General features: G+C 38.7%; 1 protein-coding gene across 3 annotated transcripts in view; it reads left to right on the forward strand.

Moving 5' to 3' along the window:
* The window catches only part of MECOM (MDS1 and EVI1 complex locus), a 534,952-nt gene that overhangs the window by 451,292 nt on the left and 59,856 nt on the right, over positions 1 to 23,804 (forward strand). For all 3 annotated transcript variants that reach the window (XM_032407252.1, XM_032407251.1, XM_032407254.1), the window contains exon 3: positions 23,506 to 23,640. In XM_032407252.1, the coding sequence (XP_032263143.1) occupies positions 23,506 to 23,640 (135 nt within the window). The remainder of the gene's footprint in view (positions 1 to 23,505; positions 23,641 to 23,804) is intronic.

The raw sequence follows: 23,804 nt of genomic DNA on the forward strand, positions 1-23,804 counted from the left end.
ATAACTTTTCCGAGGAGGGGTTGGAGGGTGATTACCCACGGTGAAAAGCAATCATAGAGGACTTGTGAAAGCAGTTTAAATTACTGTTAATCATCTGAAATATTTATATATAAAGAGTTGTTTATTATTTAGAAGTAATTGCACAGTAGATAATAAACACTACAGCATTCTACTATGTGGGACCTTGAGTTCCCTGGCTGATCAGATGTGTCATATATTGGAGAAATGCCCTCTTCCTCCATTCACGGTCCATCCTTAGCATCTAGGAATGGTTGGCCTCCCAAAAAGGCTACAAAGCCCCAAGGCTTTCAGTAGGACTAGAGGAGTTGAATATGCAGCTGCGGAAACATTTCCATCCAATTAGAGACAAATTGACGAAAAGTAAAACATGCTAGAAAACAAACATAAATAATAGATTATAAAAGTAGACAATGACATTTTGGCTATTTCTCGCCAAACAGTATACATAATTTTTGTACATTTATGAACATAGCCTATTTGCATAGTTTGCATATTTAGTGTATGAAAACTTACAAACTATTGTTTTGACTCTTTCAGATATAAAACAGTAAACCTGTTGTTAAATGTAAGATGTACTTCACCTCAGTACATGTGCGTTGCATAATTATTTTACAACATTTTGGCTTTTTCTCTTATATTTGTTACTTTTGTTCACATTGAATTGGCATTATGTGTGATTGCCATCCACACCCTCTTCACTACCTTACTTATTATAGTCACATAAATAAATACTGATACCCAGATGCATTTACGTACAACCCTTTACCTGGGAAGGGGTTTGAGAATAATTGTGAAATATTTAACTGTTCTGCAAAAACTCCTTTTGCGTATATATTTGGAATGATGTTGAGAGAATGATAAAAATTTAGGCAGTTCAGATCACGTGTCCTGGAATGTTTAGTAGCACCTTTGAGAAAGTTACGAGAGGTCCCGAAAATAAGAATGCAACCTTTCTCTCCCTGTCATCCTGTTATTATTATTCTAATGTACATTAACCTGTTGCATTCTATAGCCACCACATAATAAATAGAAAACCATAAACAGTTTTTAAGGAAAAGTGTCTGTTTTGTTCAAGGATAAGTTCTAGCAATCACTGTTGTAAGCATGACGTATGAGAAAGCTGTGATAATAATGGGCAGCTATTAGGAGGGGTAAGCGGCAAGAATGGGAAGAAGAAAGGGAACCTCTCTGTGCAGTGCAAGAGATGAGATCCTTCAATGAGAGTGGAATTCATGATATACATAGTATGGCCCAGCTGTTTGGGAACATTAAAAATCCCTTCGCTTAAGCTGTTGAAAGCTGCAAAAAAGACCAAATGTTTTCCATCTCAAAACACATTTTACTTAGCTGTGTTTTGAAAGCTGTTATCTAAACATTAGGGGAAAAGAAAAAAAACACAGCGTATTCTAACATGATTTCTTCCTTGGGTGCAAATCAGCAGTTATAATTTAATTTAGGAAAGAGAGTGAAAAAGGTAGAAGGAAAAGGCACATTTTATTCTCCTACCTTCTTGTTTATCTTTCCTTAAAGTATTTGAAGGACATAAAACAGGGAAATAAAAAAGTCACCAGCATACAGTTTTGTTAACTTATCTTGTGAACATTAAACATTATGCCTCAAATTTCGTATGGTACATAAAGTGTTTCGCCCTGCAAGATCATGTATACAGCACTTCAAAAACGCCAGTAGGACAGCTCACTAAATGTAATGGATGTGTAACAGCAGATCTTTAGATCTCTTGTATTTAGCATGACAACTTTGGGTTCTTTAGGTGCTTTAAACATGATATCTAAAACCACCTATTTTTTTCCTAGTGATGAAAAACATAGACTAATTACAAACTTCTCATATGCTATAGATGGCTTGACCATCCGGTGCAAATGCAACATTTTGATTATACTGTGTCTCCTTTTGTTACTGAAGTTAATCAGTTTTACAACTTCACCTTGTTTTCCTAATGCATTTTCATCTTATTTCTCACTAGAATGAATGCTCACTGAGCATAGTCACAGTCTGGAAATGCGTTGTCTAATGGTGCAGTAAACACTATTTCTATTACCTAAAGGTTTTAAGGTGAAATCTTAGCTGCTCTCCAATTGCATGCATCCGTAATTGTCTTCACTAAAATCTTTAAGAACTCTCATTAAGCAGTTTCAGAAGATATCTTAAAACAGAGGAACTGAGTCCCACTTTAAGATTTACTTCTCTGAACCAACTTATTTCCTGTCAAAACTTATGTTGGCTATTACGTAGACAAAACTTTTGTCAGGAAACTTTACTAGGAATCTGGCTTAGACAAGGAATACGACAGGGGGTCAGTGCTTTGCACCCAGGATTCAGACCACAAGTGGGTTTTGATGATAAAAGCACAAGGAAGTTTCAAACAGTGTAAATAATCAGATAAGGAAGCTGATAGTAAGGGCCGGCATGCTGGATTTAGGAGGAAACTGACACTAACAACCCCAACCACCTTCCGTGGGCTACGAGACATAATTATGGTTTAATGACATAATGTTAAACACCAAATTTCATCGTTTTTACTAGCATCCCTATTATGACAGATGCATAGTTGTAGACAGAAAAATAGGAAATTGTTTTGTTTTCTTTTATTTTTACCTTTATGTTTCTACACAAATCTAAGTGACAAACGTAAGATGAGGATAGGTAATACGTTTTCTAAGGTCACTTTTGAGAATCTTAGTAAAGGATTAAAATTTTACTTCTAAGAAGTGTCTCTCTTCTCTGTCTCGAGTACTGAATTTCTTTTTCATGTGTTTTTTCCTAATGGACTACAATTAAATATGTTCATCAATGAGAAAGTAATTGAAAAAATGGGATGATGCCATAAACCAAGCATTGGTACAAATTTGTTCTTACTCTGATTATGATTGAGCCTTGGGAACAATACGTTGCTTCTCTGGCCTCCGTGTTCACATTTGCAAAATGACTGCATTAATTACTAATATGTTATATAGATTCACTGATGTCTCCAGAGTTTATATTGGCCTTGAAAATACCCCTAGTGCATGATCCCAGGGTTCTGGGATCGAGCCCCATGTCAGGCTCTCTGCTCAGCAGGAAGCCTGCTTCTCCCTCTCCCACTCCCCCTGCTTGTGTTCCCTCTCTTGCTGTGTCTCTCTCTCTCTGTCAAAATAAATAAGTAAAATCTTTAAAAAAAATGCCCCTAGTGGGTTCTTCCTTCATTTATCTAATATGCATTGTTAAACCGAGGTTAGCATCCGTTAGGCTCCCTGTCAGTCAGTGGTTGGCTCAGAGTGACCCTGAATGCCAACTCCCAATATCAGACAGATGACATCTTTGGCAAATTAAGAGGCCAGTCTTTCTGGTCTTTATGTCTGAGGTAGTGCAGCCTTGGGAAAAGGTTATAGCAGAATATACAGTCATTATTGATCAGGGTTTGAATCCCATCTTTAATACTTAACAGTTGTGTGACTTAGGGCAAGTTATTTACTCAACTGAGTTCAGTTTTGTCATCTGTAAAACAAGGGTAATAATCACTTACAGCCTGTTAGTGAGTTATTAAGTGAAATAATGCATAATAAGCACTTGACATAGAAGAGGCACTTAATAAATGATATTATGATTATTATATGTCTTACCATCTTATCATCATCTCTTGCTTCTGTGACTTCAATAGCTTGCTAATTGGTCACCTGGCATCCACTTGCTTCACCCCAATTCACTTGCCACATTGTTGCCATTAGGGTTTTTAAAGATGAGAATTTGGCAAAGATCATGTCTGATTTCTTTCCAGAATGAATGAATAAATGAGTAAAATTAACTAGACTAACTAATGTTAGAAATAAAATATTTGAAGACACTTGCTTTAAAAGAAATAATGGATATCAGGCGCCTGGGTGGGTCAGTCAGTTGAGCATCCAACTCTTGGTTTTGGTGCAGGTCATGATCTCATGGTCCTGAGATTGAGCCCTGTGTCAGGCTCTGCATTCAGTGAGGAGTCTGCTTGAAAGATTCTTTCCCTCTGCCCTTTCCTCTTTCACTCTCTCTCTCTCAAATAAATCAATAAATCTTTTAAAAAATAATGGATATCTTTTGCCTACATTTATAATCAAAACCAAACAATTTACAAAAAAGTTAAATCCATGGGTTGATTTTTAAGTGATCACAACACAAAAAAACAGTAGTGGGCATATGTATTTAGGCATTATGCTTACAATGTGGACGTGTTTTGTGATTTTTGTTATTGTTATTATTACTAAAGCAAATAGGTTGACGATAACATAGACTGTGTCTTTCGTTGTTAAAGAATATGGGAAAACCCATTCTCTGAAATCAGATGTTTCTAGCTTACCTACAAAGCATTATGCCTGGATATGTACCTTTAGCATGTTATCAGTTATTCTTAGGTTAATAAAAAATTACCCTAGAAATTTCATGAGCTTACCAATTGCTTTTAGATTTTACCAGAAAAATTATTTTTCAATGTTCCTCTAATTTACGTTAACAGATTCACCTGGCATTGAGCATAAATCTGCCTGGTACATTTGAATCCATCAGGAAAATTAATCTCTTTGTTTAAAACACAACCGTGAATATACACATACCTAAGATACTATAATATATATTTTAAAAACATCTAGGGATGATTTTATACACCTGAGGAACAATAGAAATGCTGGGTTTTATCAAAGCAATTAAGCAAACATTGAAAATACATTTAGCTTAAGTCCAGCACACAGTAGAATCCCCAGAAATATTCTTTTCCACTTTTGCCCAGTCTTTGAATGAGTGCAAGTCTCCCTTTTCCCATAAAGCTTCTCCTGCATGGCAGCCTTCACACATCTCCCTCCTTGCTGAATCTCTGCAGCACTTATCATTTGAGCCACATAATTTAGTACTTAATGACTTACAGTCTTGTGCTATTTGCTGTTCTTTCAAGTGGCTTAGTCTCGTCTCTCTAAATAGATTGCATAGGCCTTAACAGCAGGGACAATGGCTTATATTAACTTTTTATTTCCTCTGGTTTCTAAACCTTATCCTGCAGCATATTTAGTTTGGTCATTTTCAACTGTGAATCAAGAGCCCAGGCATTGGAGAGAGTGGGGTATGCTAGAGGAGACATTCCAGAGTCATTCTGAAACCCAAGAGTCCATGCAGAATGTATGTGTGTATGTGTATGTACATGTGATTGTTTGTATGCATACAGCAATTAGAAAAAGAACTTCAAATTAGACATAGACTTCCTAACGTATAGATTGTGATCTATTGATACATTCAAAAAAAGAAGTTGTAGACTAATGTGTACAGTATAACTCTATTTTGGTAAAAATAAATATAGAAATTTATATAGAATATAGAAATGTATATATTCCTTTGTTTTTGTGAGCAAAGAATACCACAAGAAAACCACACTGGACTGAATATTGATTACCTCTGAAAAGTGAACCACTTTTGTGTTGTGTTGCTTGATTGGCAAAACAAACATGTATTCCTTTTGTAATTTGAAAAACTTCAAAGAAAATGTTTTAAAATGAAAACCGCAAAGGAAATATCAAAGTGAAGTGGAGTGATAAGTAAAATTATTAGATTTTCTGTAAGAGAAAAATAAATAAATATAAATCCAGCCTCTTTGCAGGGATAGGTGGAGAACCACCGACGCTGTGGGAAAAGCATTTGCTAAGAATGGAAAAGTTTTGTCTTCTAGTCACAGGCCGGCACTTACTAGCTTTGGGACCTTGGGCAAGTTCTCTAATGTCTGCATCTCCTTTCTCAGTTTTATTGTGGTGATAATTTTACTTGTCATGCCCTTTCATGGTTTTGTAACATTAGCGACTCAATTAGTTTAAGTGGAAAGTATATCCCTTGGAAAGGATAATGGGTTATCCCTACTGTGCTCTCTGTCACATCTGATATGGTGTGGTTGGTACTTTGGCAAACCTGGCAATCTCTCTGGGAGCCTGTGGGAATGGCGGCCAACAGCCACTTTATCAGAAGTGGCTGTAGCTCCTAAGAGAGGTCCTGCTACCTCAGGCAAGGGGCAAGGTCCTAGTCCATGACGGAGGCGGAAGGGCAGAGAAACAGAAATTGCTAGTATTCTTTTTCACTGATGCATTTGGTACTGATATGGTTGTATTACCTTTCTTCTAGCTTTGGGTTGGAGTTGGGGGAACTCCTGGGAAACAGTTTAGCAAGGCACTTCTTTGTTCAAAGATCAACATCTTAGTCCTTTTATGAAGACAACAAAAATCCGTCTGAATTTTCAAAGCAACTAACTCTCATTTGGTACATGCCCCCAAACCATGATCTCCCATGTGATGGCTCTGGAAACAGGAAACAAATCTTTCTGAAGTCTTGTTGTCATAATGTCACTACTCTGAAACTTGTAATGACTGCCTTTTTCTGTTTTCAATCCAATTTAACCTAAATTGCAACAGTCTTTGGAAAGTGTTCTATAATTTGGCCTTATCAAGTCTTAGTCGCTAATGTTTCTCAATTTTATGGCTTCTGGGGAATCCTAATGAGTATATTGAGCAACAGTTCATGAGCAGAAATGGAAGCAGGTATTTTTAGATGAGCGCGTGAAAGCGCCCCCTTTGGAGCTACAACAGACTGCGGCCAAGTGCGGGCTGGGGAGTGCTCCTTCACACAGGCCTTAATGCCCTGATGACTTGAAGAGGTCAGGCCACTGAATTCTCCATATCCACCAAAGAGCTTTGGCTGGTGTATTTTGTATCTATTGCTGCATAATAAGTTACCCCCAAACTTAGTGGCTCAAAACAATAATAAACATTCATTATTTTCAGTTTCCATGGTTTAGGAAATCAGGAGCCACTTAGCTAGCTGGGTGGTTCTGGCCCAGGGTCTCATCAGGTTGCAGTTAAGATGGTGGCTGCGGTCATCTGAAGATCTGACTGGCGTTGGAGATCCATTTCCAATGGCCACTCACTCACATTTGTGGACCCAGCCACCAGAACAAACTTACACACCCCAAATTGAACAACCTCTACTGTGATCCTCTGCATTCACACCAACTCCTTACTCTGTTAGCTTCTTTCCTTTCCCTTGAATGTTGCATGTCCCATTTTCCCCACATTTTGAAGAATTATATCACTTAATAGCTTACTTCAACTAATGACTAAACTGTACTTCAAACTTATTTCTGTTCAAGGTTTATTGTAAAAACATGTGTGACTTTCAGTAGAATCATGAAGACTCCTGTTTCTCTTCCTGTGCTTTCTTTTACCTATCTCCTAGATAGTCTTCTCTTAGGAACTATTTCTCCTCACTAACATTGGGAAGCTTAATTGTTAGAGACCATAATGAATGTGTATTCGTATTGCTTCTTTTGATTATTCTTTCTGGTGCTTTGTGTTTCTGTTTCTCTGAAACAACCTACTGCATGAGTGACAATAAATAAATTAGGAGGAAAAAAGTTTGTCTTCCAGTTTAAGGATGTCTGACAGAAACAAACCATAGGAGGCATTTCTATAGAGGGTAACTATTTTATAGTTAGGACTCCTTTTAATGATAGCTAATGTTTATTAGGTGCTTAGGTGCTAGATGCTGAGCTAAGTGCTATGCATGGCTGCTTGTATTTAATCCTCTCAATAGCCCTATGAGATACTATCATTATCCTCATTTCCAGATGAGGAAGCTGAGGCGATAGGTAACTTGGCACATGTCACTTGCCTAGCGTATAGTGAAGCTGTGATTTAAATCCAGGCTGTCTGTGGTTTTAATCACTACACTGTTTTTCCTCCTTATGAGTCTCTGCTATGCACCAGGCATTATACTAAGTTTTTTTTTTTTTAAGATTTTATTTATTTATTTATTTGAGAGAGAGCGTGAGCATGGGGGGAAGGGCAGAGGAAGAGGGAGAGAGAAACCCAAGCCGGCTGGCTCCACGCTGAGCATGGAGTGCAACGTGGGGCTCAGTCTCATGACCCTGAGATCAGACCTGAGCTGAAACCAAGAGTCAGATGCCCAACCGACTGTGCCACCCCGGTGCCCCAATATACTAAGTTCTTTGTATACATTATCTCCAGTTTAATCCTGATAACCTATGATATAGGTGCCATTACTGTAATTTTAAAGACTGCATCAAGAAGTTTAAGAAACTCTCTCAGTAGCACATACGTAGATGAAGACTCCATCATGACCTCTGGCATCAGAGGGCTACAGCTTAGTAGGAAACTGTAGATGAGACTGATGGCTCATGAGCCAAAGTGAGTTCATATTTGCAGGGGGGGGAACCTGTGATCTGCTGAGCCCTGGGAAGAAGATCTTCTTACTTCATTCTGACAGCTTACCACATTCAGTCCATCACCTTCCCTACTAAAGGCTACAAAAGGCAGGTCGTTTGTGAAAACAGACTATTGCCACCGCATCCTAGGTGTGAGTGATTTGATATCTGGGTCATGTGAGTCCTGCAGGATCCACTGTATCACCTGGACAACATTAAGCAAAATGTGGCGGGACAGGGAAGAATTAGAAAAGAACTGTTGCTTTGCCCTCCACAAATACTGTGGGTAGAGGATACGTTAATTTATTTTTCTTGATTATTTATTTTGTCACTGCTATGAAATATTTTTCAAAACCTAAACCAAACTCAGTCAGTTTACATTTTATTGAGGGCTTAGAGTATGCAGTGAGCAAGTAATTAGAAATCAGGTGTAATCAAAATTTCCCTTGCTCAGCCCTTAAAAGACCAGTGTTGATAGGAGTCACCTTGGCTTTGGTTGAGCATCAGAGAAAGTGATGTATAGTATCTGCATTCAGATACTGCATGGTGTGAAAAATATCTCTGAATGTGAGAGTTACACACTCAACACAACAAGATACTCATCACAAAAGGCATTTGATCCCTGATTGCTACCGAGAGAACAGATAATTCATGTCTGTACGTCATTCTCTTCTCTGGGTAAAAGATCATTCAATTTCTCTCTCTCTCAGTCCTCCCTTCTTCTTTCTCTTCCTCTTCCTTCCCTTTCTTTCTGTTCACAATAGTTGAACATCAGTAACTTGAATATGTATATGTTACAATGCCACGATACTTTCCAAGATTAAAATTAAGCAAAGACTTTAAATGACTTTCTTGAAATATTTCAGGTTTGATCACGAAGGAGCTATGCACAGGAAGTAATACACATTTATTATGATACTTGCTGCCAAAACAACAAAAGCCACAAAATTAATACACATTACATAGCCAAAGTGTTTAGTGAATCATTTCAATTTGATTCATCTACCCATTTTTTTTTTTTTTTTGAGGACGTATGAACTTTGCTAGCTTCTTGTAAGAGTGGAAGTGGGGAGGGGAAATATAAGTGTGTAAGATGCAATGTGTTATTACCCAAAAGCATGAGTTTAAAACTCAAAATCTGTGGTCATTTCAATCTTACCTTCTTAGGCTCATAATTTCAACTTTCTCCATCTTATGACTGGGTTCCATGTTTTATTTGTAAATTTATAGTCCAGATCATACGGGGCTAGAAATTATGTGTGAATCAGGGTGCGTATTTTTCTTTCCTCTTTAAGTATTTCCATTCATGTCCCTTCTGGCATTCTCCATTCCAGTTGTAGGGCATTGCATTAGCAAGCCTGGATTTGTTTTCCGGCCAAGAACTACATACCAAAGCACAAATACCTTTGAGAATCTGCATCTTGGAAGTTGACCGGTACTTAATTCTGGAGTTTATAGACAGGCTATATTAGGATTTTAGTTGAAGCTGAAGAATTGACTCAACAAAATTTACAGAAGATATTTTTAAAACCGTGGATGAAATCAATGTCTATATAGTCACAATGATACTGAGATTTTATTGGTACTTCAACCAACTGTTGGAATATTTTGACGTTTTACCTTTGATATGTTTCAAAAGAGATGTGACACCCATTCAATGAATTGCAAGCCTAACACACTTTCCTGGCTCTTTTAATTTTTTTTTATTGTTAAAGTGTCTGGCTGTGGTCATTGATGTAATAAAATGGAATTTTAGAATTTCCAACATAGAGAAAAGATAAATCTTTCACTAAATCATTGATAAGAACTTAACCTATTGATTGTTTCTTAATAATTCTGTAACAGACACATCGTAACCAGCACGTACTAGCAAAGCTTTGGAGTGGAGTGTTAATTCTGGGGCCAGAACTCCTTTTGTTTAGTGTTTGCCTTTCCAGTTAGAAGCAAGCGTTTCCAGTAGATCACAAATTAATCATAGTCATTAGTGTTCTTTACAGAAAAGATTGTGTGGTCGCTCCTGTGAAATGTTCTGTTCCTCAGGATGATGAGTTAATTCATCTGGAACAACGTTAGTTCATCAAGGTTTGTGGTTTATCTAAAGATCAAATTCCTGTAATTTTGTATGCCATCTGATTTAATGTCCACTTAGTTTAGTGGTTAGGCAGCCATCGGCAGGCACAACACATGAATCCAATATCAAAAACTGGAAAAAAGGCAAATTCTTAAACATTTAATTCAGGCATCCTTAGACTGAGATTGACTTGCTGCCTTTTTTTTTCTCCTTGGGAAGTGCAGATCTAGATAATGCCAAATCTTATTAAGAAAAGCCTAAATAATGTAAAACATTGTGTGTAAATATGCCCATGGTAAAATCTATGCTTTAGGAGAGCTTGTAATGGAAGAGGATAGGAAAGAGTGGGTTGATTTCAAAATGAGATTATACACATTCCTGTGGAAGGTTCTCGTACCATACTCTCAAATATAATTAGAGCAGTTCACAGGGCGAGGATCAATTGGCTAGAGTTTACTGATAACCTACTTGTCGTGTGAGCTTGATAGACATTTCAAATGCTTTCAGTTTGGATGAAAAGTTGAGGCTTGATTTTTGTCTCTATTCATCTATTACTATTTTGTAGTAACATTTTTGATCAAGAGTTTAAAAAAGTCAACAGAAAAAATATTTAGAAGAATACTTATATGTTTTGCTGAAACGGATGCAAAGTAACATAAAATTGTTTCCCTTACGTGTCCCAGTGGAAGGGGCAAGGGGCTTTCACTCATGTTTAAATATTTTTGTTGATGCCCCATTAAACAAGTCAAAAGGTTTCTTTACTGAGGCTTTTAGAGTCTTAGAGCATTTACCATGTTGATGTTCATTGTGAAGCCCCAATGGGAGTTATCACCTTATTTAACCACAGAACACATTTCCAGAGAATACCTGTTAACCAGTCACTGATTAGAAAATGCTAGTGTGTAGGGTGTTTCTTGCCATTAAACAGCCTATAGGTAGGTAGATTGGCAGCTAACAGAAATATTCCAAATGACCCTAAATATGATGACTGGCTAGTGAATGATTTTAATAATGAGTACTGTAAGAATTTCAAGGAAGGGTGCCTGGAGGGCTGTGTATGAGCTTGACAAATAGAACTATTATTTCTATTGTTTCATCTCCTGAATGCTGTGACTATCAGAGAAATGTGAAGGGCCCACGTGAACACAGTTAAAGGATCAAATGCTTCTGCTCACATCCCTAGCTTTAACCAGAGCTGAAGATTTGTTTAGAGGGAAGAATCCGGAAATGGGCCTAGAAAGATAAATGTGACATCAAATTAGAAAGGAGATTGTATTTGGGATTAGGGGCTTTATTTTCTAGCAGATTAGGATCCATTGGAATCTTTATTAGTGTGTTTTTTCTTTGTTTTTTTATCTTTCTTTTTTAAGGCAAAACAAAACATTGTTATAACTTTGTTATTTCAGGAAGGCAAATTTTTGGTATAAAGATGTCACAAAATTCAGGTATGCAATGACAAGGGCTTCCCGCAGGCCAGTGCCAGTGGGAAGGGGAAGGGCCCATAGAAACAACTGAACAGATTGACCAAGCCAGTGACTGCTTACTGGGGTTAAGGGAAAGGAAAGAGTCCCAGATGTTGTCCAGGGTTGGCACTCAGGTAAAGGGCAGATAGTACAGAAACAGACATTTGAGTGATGGGGGGCAATGAAGTGCTGCATCTGGGAAATAGCAGTGGCAGGAATTTCTATCTCTAAATGCCCTAAAAGAGACTTACTAGTTCATCAGTTGATTCCCATGGGGAACAATGTTAAATAGTCCAGTTATCTTGGATATTGGATATTAAATGTAGCAATCCCTCATACATCTGGCCATAATTAATTCACTCTTGCAAGGGAAGTTCAGAGGTGGTTTCAGCCCATTATGAAGAGATGCTGCTGAAGATGGCAGTGTGAGTAAAACTTGACCGCATCTTGAGGAATCTTACAATGACCCTTCATAGGAGGATTTTTCACGATTTTAATAATGAACACTGAAGAGCATTAGAGATACTACTGTAAGGTAAGCTAGAACTGGCCTATAAACCAGGAGGGAAGCACAGATGATTTGTGGTGAATGATGAAAAGGTCAAACTTGGCTGGTAGGAATCACAGGGCATCAAAAGGGGGGGAATCTTTGAAGGGCAGATAAGATTTCATCCAAGATAATCAAGGCAAAATGACTTATAGGCTGAGGAATGATAATATCATGATAACAATTATTTCAGTAGTATCAATAATAATAATAACTATTTTTATTGACCATATGTTAGGCACCATGCGTGATTCTAAGTGATTTACATATATGGCTTCATTTAATTTTCAAAAAATGGAATGAGTTTATACTGAAACATTAGACAACTGAAACCCATTGAAGAATTTTAAACAGGGGAGTGACTGACAGCTGATACTTGGGAAGATGAACAGTGTTGAGCATAAACTGGTGGGAAGGCAAGCTGTGGTCAGAAGATCTGTTAGGAGGTCATTGCAATAATTCAGACAAGAGGTAACAGGCATTCAAGCCAGGCATCCATGCTAGGTGGGAATGAAAATCAAGGAAGGTCCTGATACATTTTTCCAACAACCATCTACTGAATACCTTCTATATGCCCGGTGTTGAGTTAGGCTCTGGGCAATAGACCCAATCTCTGCTATTCTGGCACTTAAAGTCCACCAGAGGACATGGTAGAGAATAAATTTCCTGGCCTTGGTAATAAATATTGACCTGAAACTACTCTGAATGTGTGTGTGTTTGCGTGTGTGTATGTGTATGTATGGCTGCCTAACCTGGTCTTCAGGGATCTTGAATCTCAATGGCATTTTCCCTCTGCCTCAGAGCTCTCTCTCTTACTGATAGGCAGATAACACAGTGGCGGGGAGGGGGGACAGAACGAACTCAGCTGCAAGCTAGACAGAGACAGACATCTTCGGGGGAACCACAGCTTGAGAGAGCAAAAACATTTTTCTTCAAATTCTTCTCTTCCATAGGTCAGGATAAGGATTAGGGCAACTGACATTGGTATGGAAGAAAGAGGATAGAAAAATACTTATATTTTGCTATTCTTCGGAATATAGAGTTGATCATCTTCCTCACTGAAAGTATAGCAACACCAACACTGTGAAACTTACAGTATTTTGACCTGTTCCCATGAACTCAGAGCAGTTCACACTCCTATTACCCAATTTATTTTCCCAACACTCCTGTTGGGCTGACAATATGAAACTTTCATGGAAACCAACTCAAAGGTTAAGTGACTTACCCACAGGCACATAGGTAGGAGTGGAGAGAGGAGAAGACAAAGGTCTTCCAACTCACTTTCCCCACAAAATTATGAATCTGAAAACACCCTGAAATGGTGTTTTTATAACCTCAGGGGATAAGCTGACCCTAGAGTTATTGTGTAATGTGCTAAACAGTGTCTTGAAAGATTGAATTAATTAAAATTAATAAAATAAATAAAAGTTAATTCCTAAAAGAGTTGAGGTTAATTCTAAGAACATTTAATTCTTTGAGCTAAAGTTAGGAAGAATGAGGGATTTGGCTTTTTGAGACTAATTATAATCATGATCCAAGTTATCGTCTATAAAAAGAAAATATAATAGTAATTTTTGCTCAGTAATCTACAATGCTTATTGTCCTAACAACCAGATAGAAGTGTTATATGTTTTTTGGTGAATATATATTTTTCAGTTTTTGTGAATATTTATTTGTTCATCATTTTTTAAGGCATCTTTCAAGGCATACACATCAGATCATTAAACGTTTCTACTTTTGGTGGATAAGGAAGAGAAAAATAATGGTATTTTGTCCCTTTTTCTCTACCAAAATTTTACTAAAAGATATTTTATTAAAGTTTTTATTTTATGTCAGTGTTTTCGCTTAAACTTGGTATAAATTTTTTGTTGTTGTTGTGCTTTACACACAAAATAACCACTCAGTGTAATAACTTAGACCTGAAATACATCAAAATAGCCCAACAAAAAATATTTTAAATATGGCAGTCTTAATTGGAGTTTAGAAAATAAATCTTTGAGTATAATAATTTATTCACTAGAGCTGTTGTCTCAGCAAAGTATTTCATCTTAGTTTCCAAAGAGCTGCTAGTCATTACTAAATATATTTAAAGTCAAAGCAAAAAAAAAGAAAAAAGAAAAAATTCACTTTCATTCTGGCCAAATATACTATAAAATACTCAACTGGTAAGCAAGTCATCTGCATTTTTTTTTTTTAAAGATCAGATAGGTGATTATGCTTGTGTAGTTAATTAATAAAATAGGAAGCAGGTAATGGTTCACTGGGGAAACTTTTGCATCACGGTATCTGTTATGAAGGATCCCATGCTGTAGGGACAATAACGGGGTGCTAATTCTGAACGCACACAGTGCCGTCCTACGAAGACATCAAGATTTGTAGGAAATCAACCCTCCAGCAGTCCTGGCAAGCCAGACTGACCCCAGCAAATGAAAATAATCAAAAGTAATTAGAAGCGTGCTGGACTACTCCTCGGAGAGCCAAGCGGGAGAGTAAACATGCCTGAATCCTCGAGCCACTGCAAAGGCCCATGTCTGAGCTGTTAGGTGCCCTGACCTTGTCCACATAAAGATGTGATTTATGAAGTGCAGGGCACAGCAGCAGGGCTTCTGTCTTCTCCTGGAGAACCAAATTACTGAGGTGGAGATTAACATGCTTTCAGTAGGGCCCATTTCCAGACCAAGGGAAATTTTTTATTTACATTTTTTTTACCTTTAATTTCCTTTTTTCTTTTTTTTTCCCAACAGTTTCCTCCCCCAAACCCGTAGATTAAAAAAAAAAAAAAAAAAGTCCATCAAGAGAGACCAGAAATATCTTTCCTGAGCAATGATGATATATATTGGTGACTATAGACATTCAGGGCCCTTTTTGTTTGTAAATTTATTGTGCTGGACTGTTTTGTTGGGGTCTACCTACCCAGCACCACAGAATTCACCTTCAGATTTAGGGAGCCCATCTTGTGAAATACCCCCCTGATTAAAACATATAAACTAAAATTAAACAATTACCTTTGATTCCATGGCTTTCTGATCTAGTTTCTCTTGCTAGATGTTATGCTTCATTACAAGGCTTATGTTTAAGTAAAAGGATTTGGGAGAAGAACTTGTAGGTGGTCAAGAATTTGGAGGGAAAGAAAGAGGAGAGACAAATTGGAGTTTCTGTATAGGGAAAAATATTTATATGAGAATCGGTGGGGAGTCTCTTGAATCCTAAAGACATATATAATTTTTCTCATCTTTGTCTCAGTTAAGTTAAATTTTACAAAATCCTATTCTGATGTGGAAAAGGAAGCATCGATTTACTTTTTAAACACACATCAATATCTATACATGAAGCTAATTTAATTAACAAGCAGTTATTGTTCGGCCAAATGTCAGTTTCTCAGATTATTTCATGCTTCTTGATGTGAACTGTATGAAACAAGATTTAACAGGATCTCCATGAATGAAACTGCACTTGAGAAATGTAAAAATGCACTTGTACGTTCTTGAAAAGCTACAAAAAAAAAAAAAAAAACAACAAAAAAAACAAAACAGTGTTAAAACAAAAATGTCAGGCTTGAACTTCAGTGTATATTTAGCCACCTCAAGAAACCAAGAGCTGCGGAATCAAGGGAACTCTACTTAGGCTGAGGTTATAAAGTGCCTTCCTCTATAAACTAAAAACATAATGTCAGGGTGAATGGGAACATACTTTATTAACTTTATGGTATTGAAAACTGCCAGCAAGTTGTCTTGTTTTTAAATATTGTCCTCTGCAGAGTGTTACAGGGCTGTTTGTCCACAGGAAGCCTATTAAAAGTGGACAGTGCAGTCATTTCATCTGGCTTTGGCTGGACTGCTTTTCTTTCCTTTAATGATGTGCTGGAATGTACCATGCCCATAGGGTCTCCATTAGCAGAACTTTTACTTCTGGGACAACCATGAAGTTTAAGGCTTAAAAGAGGCATCAGCTTACAGTCTTGTGGGAATCACTTGAATACTAGAGCACTAACTTCTTACTGCTTTAACTAATATATTGACTTATTTTAAATAAACAGTTACACAATGAAGGCAGAGCCAGTGGCCTTATTGGAAATCTTTGAGCCTTTTAAAGATTCTGCAATCCACGCAGATGGGGGAGGAAGGAAGGGGCCTGAGGAGGGTTTATGCCCTTTTCAAACCAGGAAGAAAACACATTAACCTCTCCCACCTCAGCCCTGCCATCAGCCAAAGGGGGATCTTTACAGCTCCCAGAAAATCTATCAACTCACACTCGAACCTCATATTTTCCAATGCCTTTTTCCTGGTAAACAACAATTAACAGAATGAGACAGAGAAAACAATATTTTAACTCCTTCTGGAAAAAATGTTTTAAAAGTATGGATTCTCTTTTTAAACATTGCTGATGAATCACTCTATTTTCTGCTTTCCCCACAGCTATACATTTGTTGTAGTATGTTCTTCCATTCCATCCCCTTTAATATTTAGATCATTTGTCCTGATATATGTTTGCAAATTAAAGTTGGTTTGAGATTATAGTAAAACCATTATTTTTAATAGCCCATTTCAAGGGCAGCGCTAAACACTGCAGAACACGCATGTTACTGATTACTGCTGAGCAGACAGCGGCTTTTGCAGATTAATTTGTAACTGGGAACTACTGTAAACAGATTTCACCAGAAATCCCAAGAAATAAAGGGAATTGGTGGTGGTATTTGGCTCCTTGTAGTTATTTATTGTTTTAGAAACGTCCTGATGGAAAGCAAGTTAGCCAGGGAGAAAAAACCAAGCCCCCCCCCCCCCCCCACCACCTTTTCCTCCAGCCCTCTGTCTTCTCTTCTGTCCACTTCTAATGGGAGAAGGTGGGTCAGGGTCTTCTCCTAAAGAGTTATTGAAATAGCAAGAGGCTCCTTCCATGAGAGGCCCATCTCACTACCCAGGGATTTCAGGACCTTACTTTTAAACTTCCAGCTGTGTCGTCGGGAAAAAAGTGGGGTGACTCTGTCTTTACACGAAGTTATTATATAATCAAACAAGAGAGGGGGCGTGGTGGGAGAGAGCGGGGGAGGGGGAGTGGAGAGCGGGAGCGAGGGGGAGAGATTAATATTTAGTGTTTGCCCAGGTCCTTCTGCTGATTTCCTTTAGTCTTTCTCACAAGTTATTCAGTAGAGAGCAAGACTGATGATGATGATATTAATAAAATAATAATGAGGCTAAATAATCCCCCATCTCTCTAGATAAATCTTCCAAGGTTTCAGAGAGAAGGCGTTAACTCTTTTGGCCCTGTTTGGAGAAGAGAATGTCCTACGTAGAACTAGTCCTAGCTCAGGCGGGTGTCTGCGTTGTCTGGACTGCGGGGTGCACTCGGCCAGAAGCCCGGGAAACGCGGACCGGCCCACGCGCTAAGCGCAGGGCAAAGCCCAGGACCCGCGCCCGGCGGGCGGCAGCCGGTTCACCTGGGCGGTTGAAGCCGAAGCCGAAGCCGAAGCCGCCGCCGCCGCCGCCGCCGCAGCCGCAGCGCCTTAATTCGGGGCGCAACGCCATCTACCGGCCTCCTCCCGCATCTGCAAGTACCCGGACCTTGAAAGTCGCCCCGCCTCCCCCACCCGAACCCAATATAAGGGAAAAAAAACCTCGGAGGCCCTTTCCACGAAATCCTAATTTAGCCAGGACCTGCCACTGATTCTACCCGACCTTTTGTTTATCCACCGACGTTTCCTCCTTTTCAGAGCCGCTTTGTAAAGGGCAAGGAGGCGGGGGCCGCGGGGCTGGGGCGGGGGATTGGGGCGCTGAGCTCCCAGACCCCCTGATCAGGCCGCACTGTCTGAAGCAATCGGTTCCCCAGATTACTTGTATTTAATACACAATGCATCATAAAACAAATCCCTCATCCTGACAGGAAGAAAATAGAACAGCTCATAGCTCGAGCCGGTCCAATTTATGGCTAAATTAAAAAAAAAAAAAAGGGCTCCGACAATGGGCAAGTTGAGGAAGGGCAGGAAATCAATGGCAGCAAACCGGGGGCTCTTAAAGGTTCTCAAGCGCCGAACTCTATGGGAATATCTGACCGGGTTTTAGGTTATTTACAAAGGATTTTTCCTGTCCTACCTACCACTGCTGTGCGATTTTCCCTCAAACAATGGCCATTATCTGAAATAACAGTTCAATGTCACAGATAACAGGCCACCGAAACGAATTAGTCACCACCTCTTGTCATTTTCTCTCCCCCACATCCCTCCCTTTTGTTACTATTTTTGTTTTTAAATCAGCATTTTGGGGGAAATATACATCTACTAGATTTACACGTCTGTTTGCACTTGGAGAAAACAAAAAGGGGACTTGGCGTTGTCCCCGTTTGCTGATAAAGTTTAACATAAGCGCGCTTTCCAGAGACTTTCCCTTCACCCCTCCCCCGCGAGGGTCCCTCGACTTGCTTACTTTGCTTAACTTTCCATTGTTGAGCTGAGAAGTTGGATTTGTTCATTTGTTTTTATGAATGGAGTTTTGTGATAAAAAGCATTTATTTCCATTTAACCGGTGGGTTTTACTAAATTTTCCAAGGTTGGCTATAGGTAAATCCGTAGATTCTTATTTTGTCACGCATTCCCTATATTCTATCTTCCAGTGCTGTTTCTGAAATGTTTTGATAAAAATTGACCATATATATTAGAAAGTTATTAATCACCGTACAGTACTGATCCCCCAAAACAGCATTTATAATGTTAAAAGTTTAAAAATAACCTGAGTTGTCAAACTGCTTAATTCCACTTTTGGACTTTCACGGGGTTTTAATTAACGTATCACAGAATATGGCAAAAACTCACCAGATAATTGTCAATCTCTCCAAGCCCTTAATACGCTATTTGGGCAGGTTATATGCAAAAATGTTTCAGATTTTTAAATTACTTCCTTTAAGAAAAATATGATTTGGAAAAGTAGCATGCTCTTCAGCTGACCTAACTATAATAATAGAGGGAACAGAGTATGAATTTCAATAATAATCATTTGAAAAGATGCTTAGCAGAAAACTGGAAATGGACATGTCAACTTTCACTGTTAGGCTGCTGTTTTCTGAGAATTTCTAAACTAATTACTAGATTTAGCATGAGCCAGTGTCTCTTTACCCTAAACCCCATTCTTGCCCCCTCCAGCGCCCCACCCCCAGCCTTGGTTCACACACCTTCACACCCCCCCAAAGCACTTCTCCACCCGATCACTCCCATCCCCCATCTCCAACACACCACACACAGACACACACACACACGCACACACGCACACACTTACACTTGTGCTTTCAGGACATCGAAACAGAGGATATTTCCCTAGGGAAAGAAATCCTGCCTGGCGAGATCTCCCCATTGGTTGTTTACCAGAGAAATCTACATGTTTAAGGGGGATGGTGTATCCATAATCAGCCTGTCCCTATAGGACTTGGGTCTTGGCGACCTTTTTGTGACCTCTCCCGCCAGAGGAGGCTGCTGTCACTTTAAAAATTTACTGAAAGAGGAGCCCGTCTGGCTTCCGATCACTCTGGGCGGCGGGAGATAGCTCCCTTTCTCCCTCGCCCCGGGTTCTTTCTGGATGGCCGAGCAGATCCTCTTTAAAGAGACAGTTCATGAAATAGAAACCCGGCGGCTGCGCTTGGAGTTGCGAAAGGGGACGATCCCGTGAGGGTCTAGGACTGGGGAAGGCGCTGCGGAGGATCTAAAAGGGGGCTAGAGCTCCCCTCGCTTCCCCAGGCCCCCCACCTTTTCAAACTCTCCTCCTCCTCCTGCCTGTTCCCCCCCCCCCCTTGGAACTGGGAGAGAGAAGTGGAAGAAGTTTTAGTGGGTTTCAGATAACTTTCATTACACATCGGGCTGATAAGAGCAAGAGAAAGTGAGAAAAGAGGGAGGTGATGTGAACCAGAAGGAATAGCTCCGAGCTCATTTAGGAAGGGGGAAAAAAAAAAGCCAAAACACACCAAACCCGGGTCACCCAGACGAGAGGAGACTTCATTTCTGGTCTTAAAAATACACTGTTGGCGGACAATAAATCTGAAACGCGTGGTCCTGGCGAGCAGATCCTAGAGACGGACAAAGTTATCAGAGACCTATTCGGAAATCGAGACGCGAGGCTTTCTTTTTTCTTTTTCTTTCTTTTCTTTTTTTCCTTTTTTTTTTTTTTTTTCTTTTTTTAACATCCCGAAATGTGGTTCGGGATCGTTTGAAAGGATTTTCGTGCAGGAAAGCTGGGGGCTGCTGATTATTTTGTTTTGTTTGTTTTAATTCTTCTGTGATTGCCTTTTATTGCTGAGTTGAGGCCATAGAAATCTTAAGGTAAGAGAACTCACTTTAAAAAAAAAAAAAAGTCTTGGCGTGCATAGTTTGTAACTTCGGACAGTTTCCTGCCTTGGCACCCCTTCTCCGGGGCGCCCCCCGCCCGCAGCCTTCTTTTCCTACTTGCCCGCAGTCTCGCGGAGCCCTGCTGCTTATCTACGTTGCTGGGACTGGCGATTTCCTTGTTCCTCCTGTGGAACGGTGCGGTCTGGACGCGTCTCCGGGGTGGGTCGTCCGGCCTTCGGTGGGTCTCTCTGCCGGCTGTCGGCCTTTTTTCCTCCCGCTCTAATCCTACTTCCCCTCCCTCCGTGTGTCTGTCCGTCGGTATCAGGGACGCAGAAGGTGGGGTTGCCAAAATCTGAATTCCTGGCACCGGCCACGCGACTTTGGAGCCGCTTTCGGCCGAGTTCCACCTTGCCAAGTAACAGCTTTGCTGTCCAACATCGTGTGCTGCTTCTCGAGAAAGTCACATTCGGACCCTTTGGCTAGGTTGTGGGGATTTTTTTTTTTTCTTTCCTTTTGCTGTTGGTTTTTTGAAAGGGCCTTTCTCTAAAGTCCACCTAAAGGGAATTCTTTTTTTTTTTTTTTTTAAGCTATCTTTGGAACTTGACAGCTTTTAAAAACACAGGAGTGTGTTAGATGAAATGACGGAAGATGTGTACTTACTTTATTTTATTCGAGATTTCCGAGACGATTAAGACATTTGGGAGACAAATGCAGTTCTGCTAGCAAATCAAAAGTGAATAATTCACCCAAGGGGGGAAACGTTTCTAGAGAAAGTTCAGCTTTTGTCTTGGGGCAAGAATATTGAGAGTAAGAAAGTTAATATGTTGGTGAAATATTTGAATAATCATGTAACATATATGTAAAAAGACATTCTTTGGAAATGAACCTGTTTTTAAATTAATTTCACTGTTGACAGTGGCAATGGCAATAATGTTAACACGGAATAAAATTACACCTAGAATTTTTATGTGCAGTATATGCAATACTTAATTCCCTGCCCCCGCAAAAGGGAATGCTCGAAAGCTAAGGGGATAGATGATGCTTGACTTTGAAATTAACAAGTTTTCCAGGTCTTTCTGCAAATATGAAATGGAACTGGTGTTGCATTTCACTGACTTCACCCTATTTCCTTCATTAAATATTTCTCTAGTGTGTCAGTAGAAGTGCCTTTTTTTTTTTTTGCTAGTCAAGAAAACAAATAACAAAAGATCAACCAGAAACCAAACAAGCCAAAAAACAAACAAAACAAAAATCCCAACTTTTTACTATTTTAAAATGTGTATTGCTATTGTTACTTATGCTCCCTGTGGACATCTTGGGGGGGGGGTGGAATCCCAAGTTGCTATTTGAGTCACTCAGCATTGAGAATTGAAGAAAACAACTTAAAGTTTGTAATTTTAAAAATAAGAAATTGTTAATATCTGTCTTTCTCACTAGAGAGGGTATTTAATGTGGACTTTCTGTTGTTAGTGTGAAGAGGGGTCTTGAAAAAGATTTGTGTGTGTGGGTGTGTGGGTGTGTGTGTGTAGCAATTATTATCCCTATCTTCTGTTTTGATTTTACTTTTTTAAATTGTGGGACTACTTATTGCCCTTTAATTGTCTCATGGCCAAAGGCTTATTCATAATGCCTCTTGACTAGAGCTCTCAGAGCACTGGGCTTCTTCTTGAAGTTTGTGGGTGAGTTAATGAGTTGAATCTGCAACTAGGTGATTACCTGAATTCTATGCAAGATTGCTTTTTGGTCTATATACCCAAGAGTTTAGTTTTTACTTTTACATAGGTATAGATACAGCAGGGTTCTGTGGGAGTTATTTAATTCATTATTTTTTGTTCTGGACTGTCTTATTTAGTCTGTGATAGGAAACTTCCTCAAGTTTGCATTAACTGATTGACATTAACATTGCCAGCCTTTCTAGTTATTCGCCATTAGGTCAACAGTTCTGCAGTTTTTAATATTGATGTTTAAAACATTGCTGCTAGTCAATCAGAATAGCTTTGTGTAAGTATGCAAAACCTTAAAAATGGACATTTCCCATTTCAATTTTTGTTTAAGGCGTCCTAAGTAATGATTAATATTCAGGATAGGCCAAATGTAAAATCTCATGAAAAATAACAATACACAACCATAGATAATGATGGCAATTTATTACAATATTATTATATATTTTTTACTTGTTCACAAGCCAGTTCTGTTATTTTGCTTACTAAACATAAAATTGAAACATGCATTGGCATGTGTTAGCTAAAACATTAGGTGGCCATATTTTGCATGAGTGTTTACCAATCATTTGTTTTCATTTCTTTTTCTTACGTTTGCTCAGAGACATTTATGAGACAAATCTTATTCTCTTCTTCCACTAAGGGTGTGATTTAATTGTTTCATGGTAGTGAAATGCAAAGTGAAAAGGAATTTAGTAATATTTAAAGTTTTTTAATTGAATTAATTTAAAGGGCAAAAATGTGGAAGTATACACTTACATGGGAAGACTATCTGAACCTAAAACATTGACTATTTAGTTTAGAAATAGTAGGTTAATATATGCTGTTCAATATTATTTTTTGTAAAAATCACATGGAATAAAATTAAGTCAAGAGCACTCATTCATGCATAACAAGGAAACAAGCATTTTTTTAAATCAATTGACCAGTTTTTGCAATAATGTACAATTGCTTTGTTCTTCTAAAAAATAGTACATTGCCGCTTCTAAGGTAACTTATTATTATTCCTCCTTTATTAATATGCATGCTGCCTGACTTTTTTTTAAAAAGGATTTAAAGGAGGACTATACACTTGAATAAAATATTTTCAAGTAATTAACCATTCTAATGAATGAACTGATATGGAAATTGATGGTTCTCATCTTCTTCCTTCCAGATCTTAGATGAGTTTTGCAATGTGAAGTTCTGCATAGATGCTAGTCAACCAGATGTAGGAAGCTGGCTCAAGTACATCAGGTTCGCTGGCTGTTATGATCAGCACAACCTCGTTGCATGCCAGATAAATGATCAGGTATGTTGTAAAGATTTTTTCGTCTTTCTTTGAGAGCACTAAAGTATCAGTGAAGCCTGAAGAATAAAAATAACAGTGAGCTGCAGTAGACCCTTGTGGCCTGTTTGTTGATATGGTGAAAGGTAATGCACAAATATAAGTAAGATGCAGAATAAAGTTATTTG

This window comes from Phoca vitulina, unplaced genomic scaffold, assembly GCF_004348235.1.
Source record: "Phoca vitulina isolate PV1807 unplaced genomic scaffold, GSC_HSeal_1.0 scaffold8, whole genome shotgun sequence".
NCBI classification, from domain to species: Eukaryota; Metazoa; Chordata; class Mammalia; order Carnivora; family Phocidae; genus Phoca; species Phoca vitulina.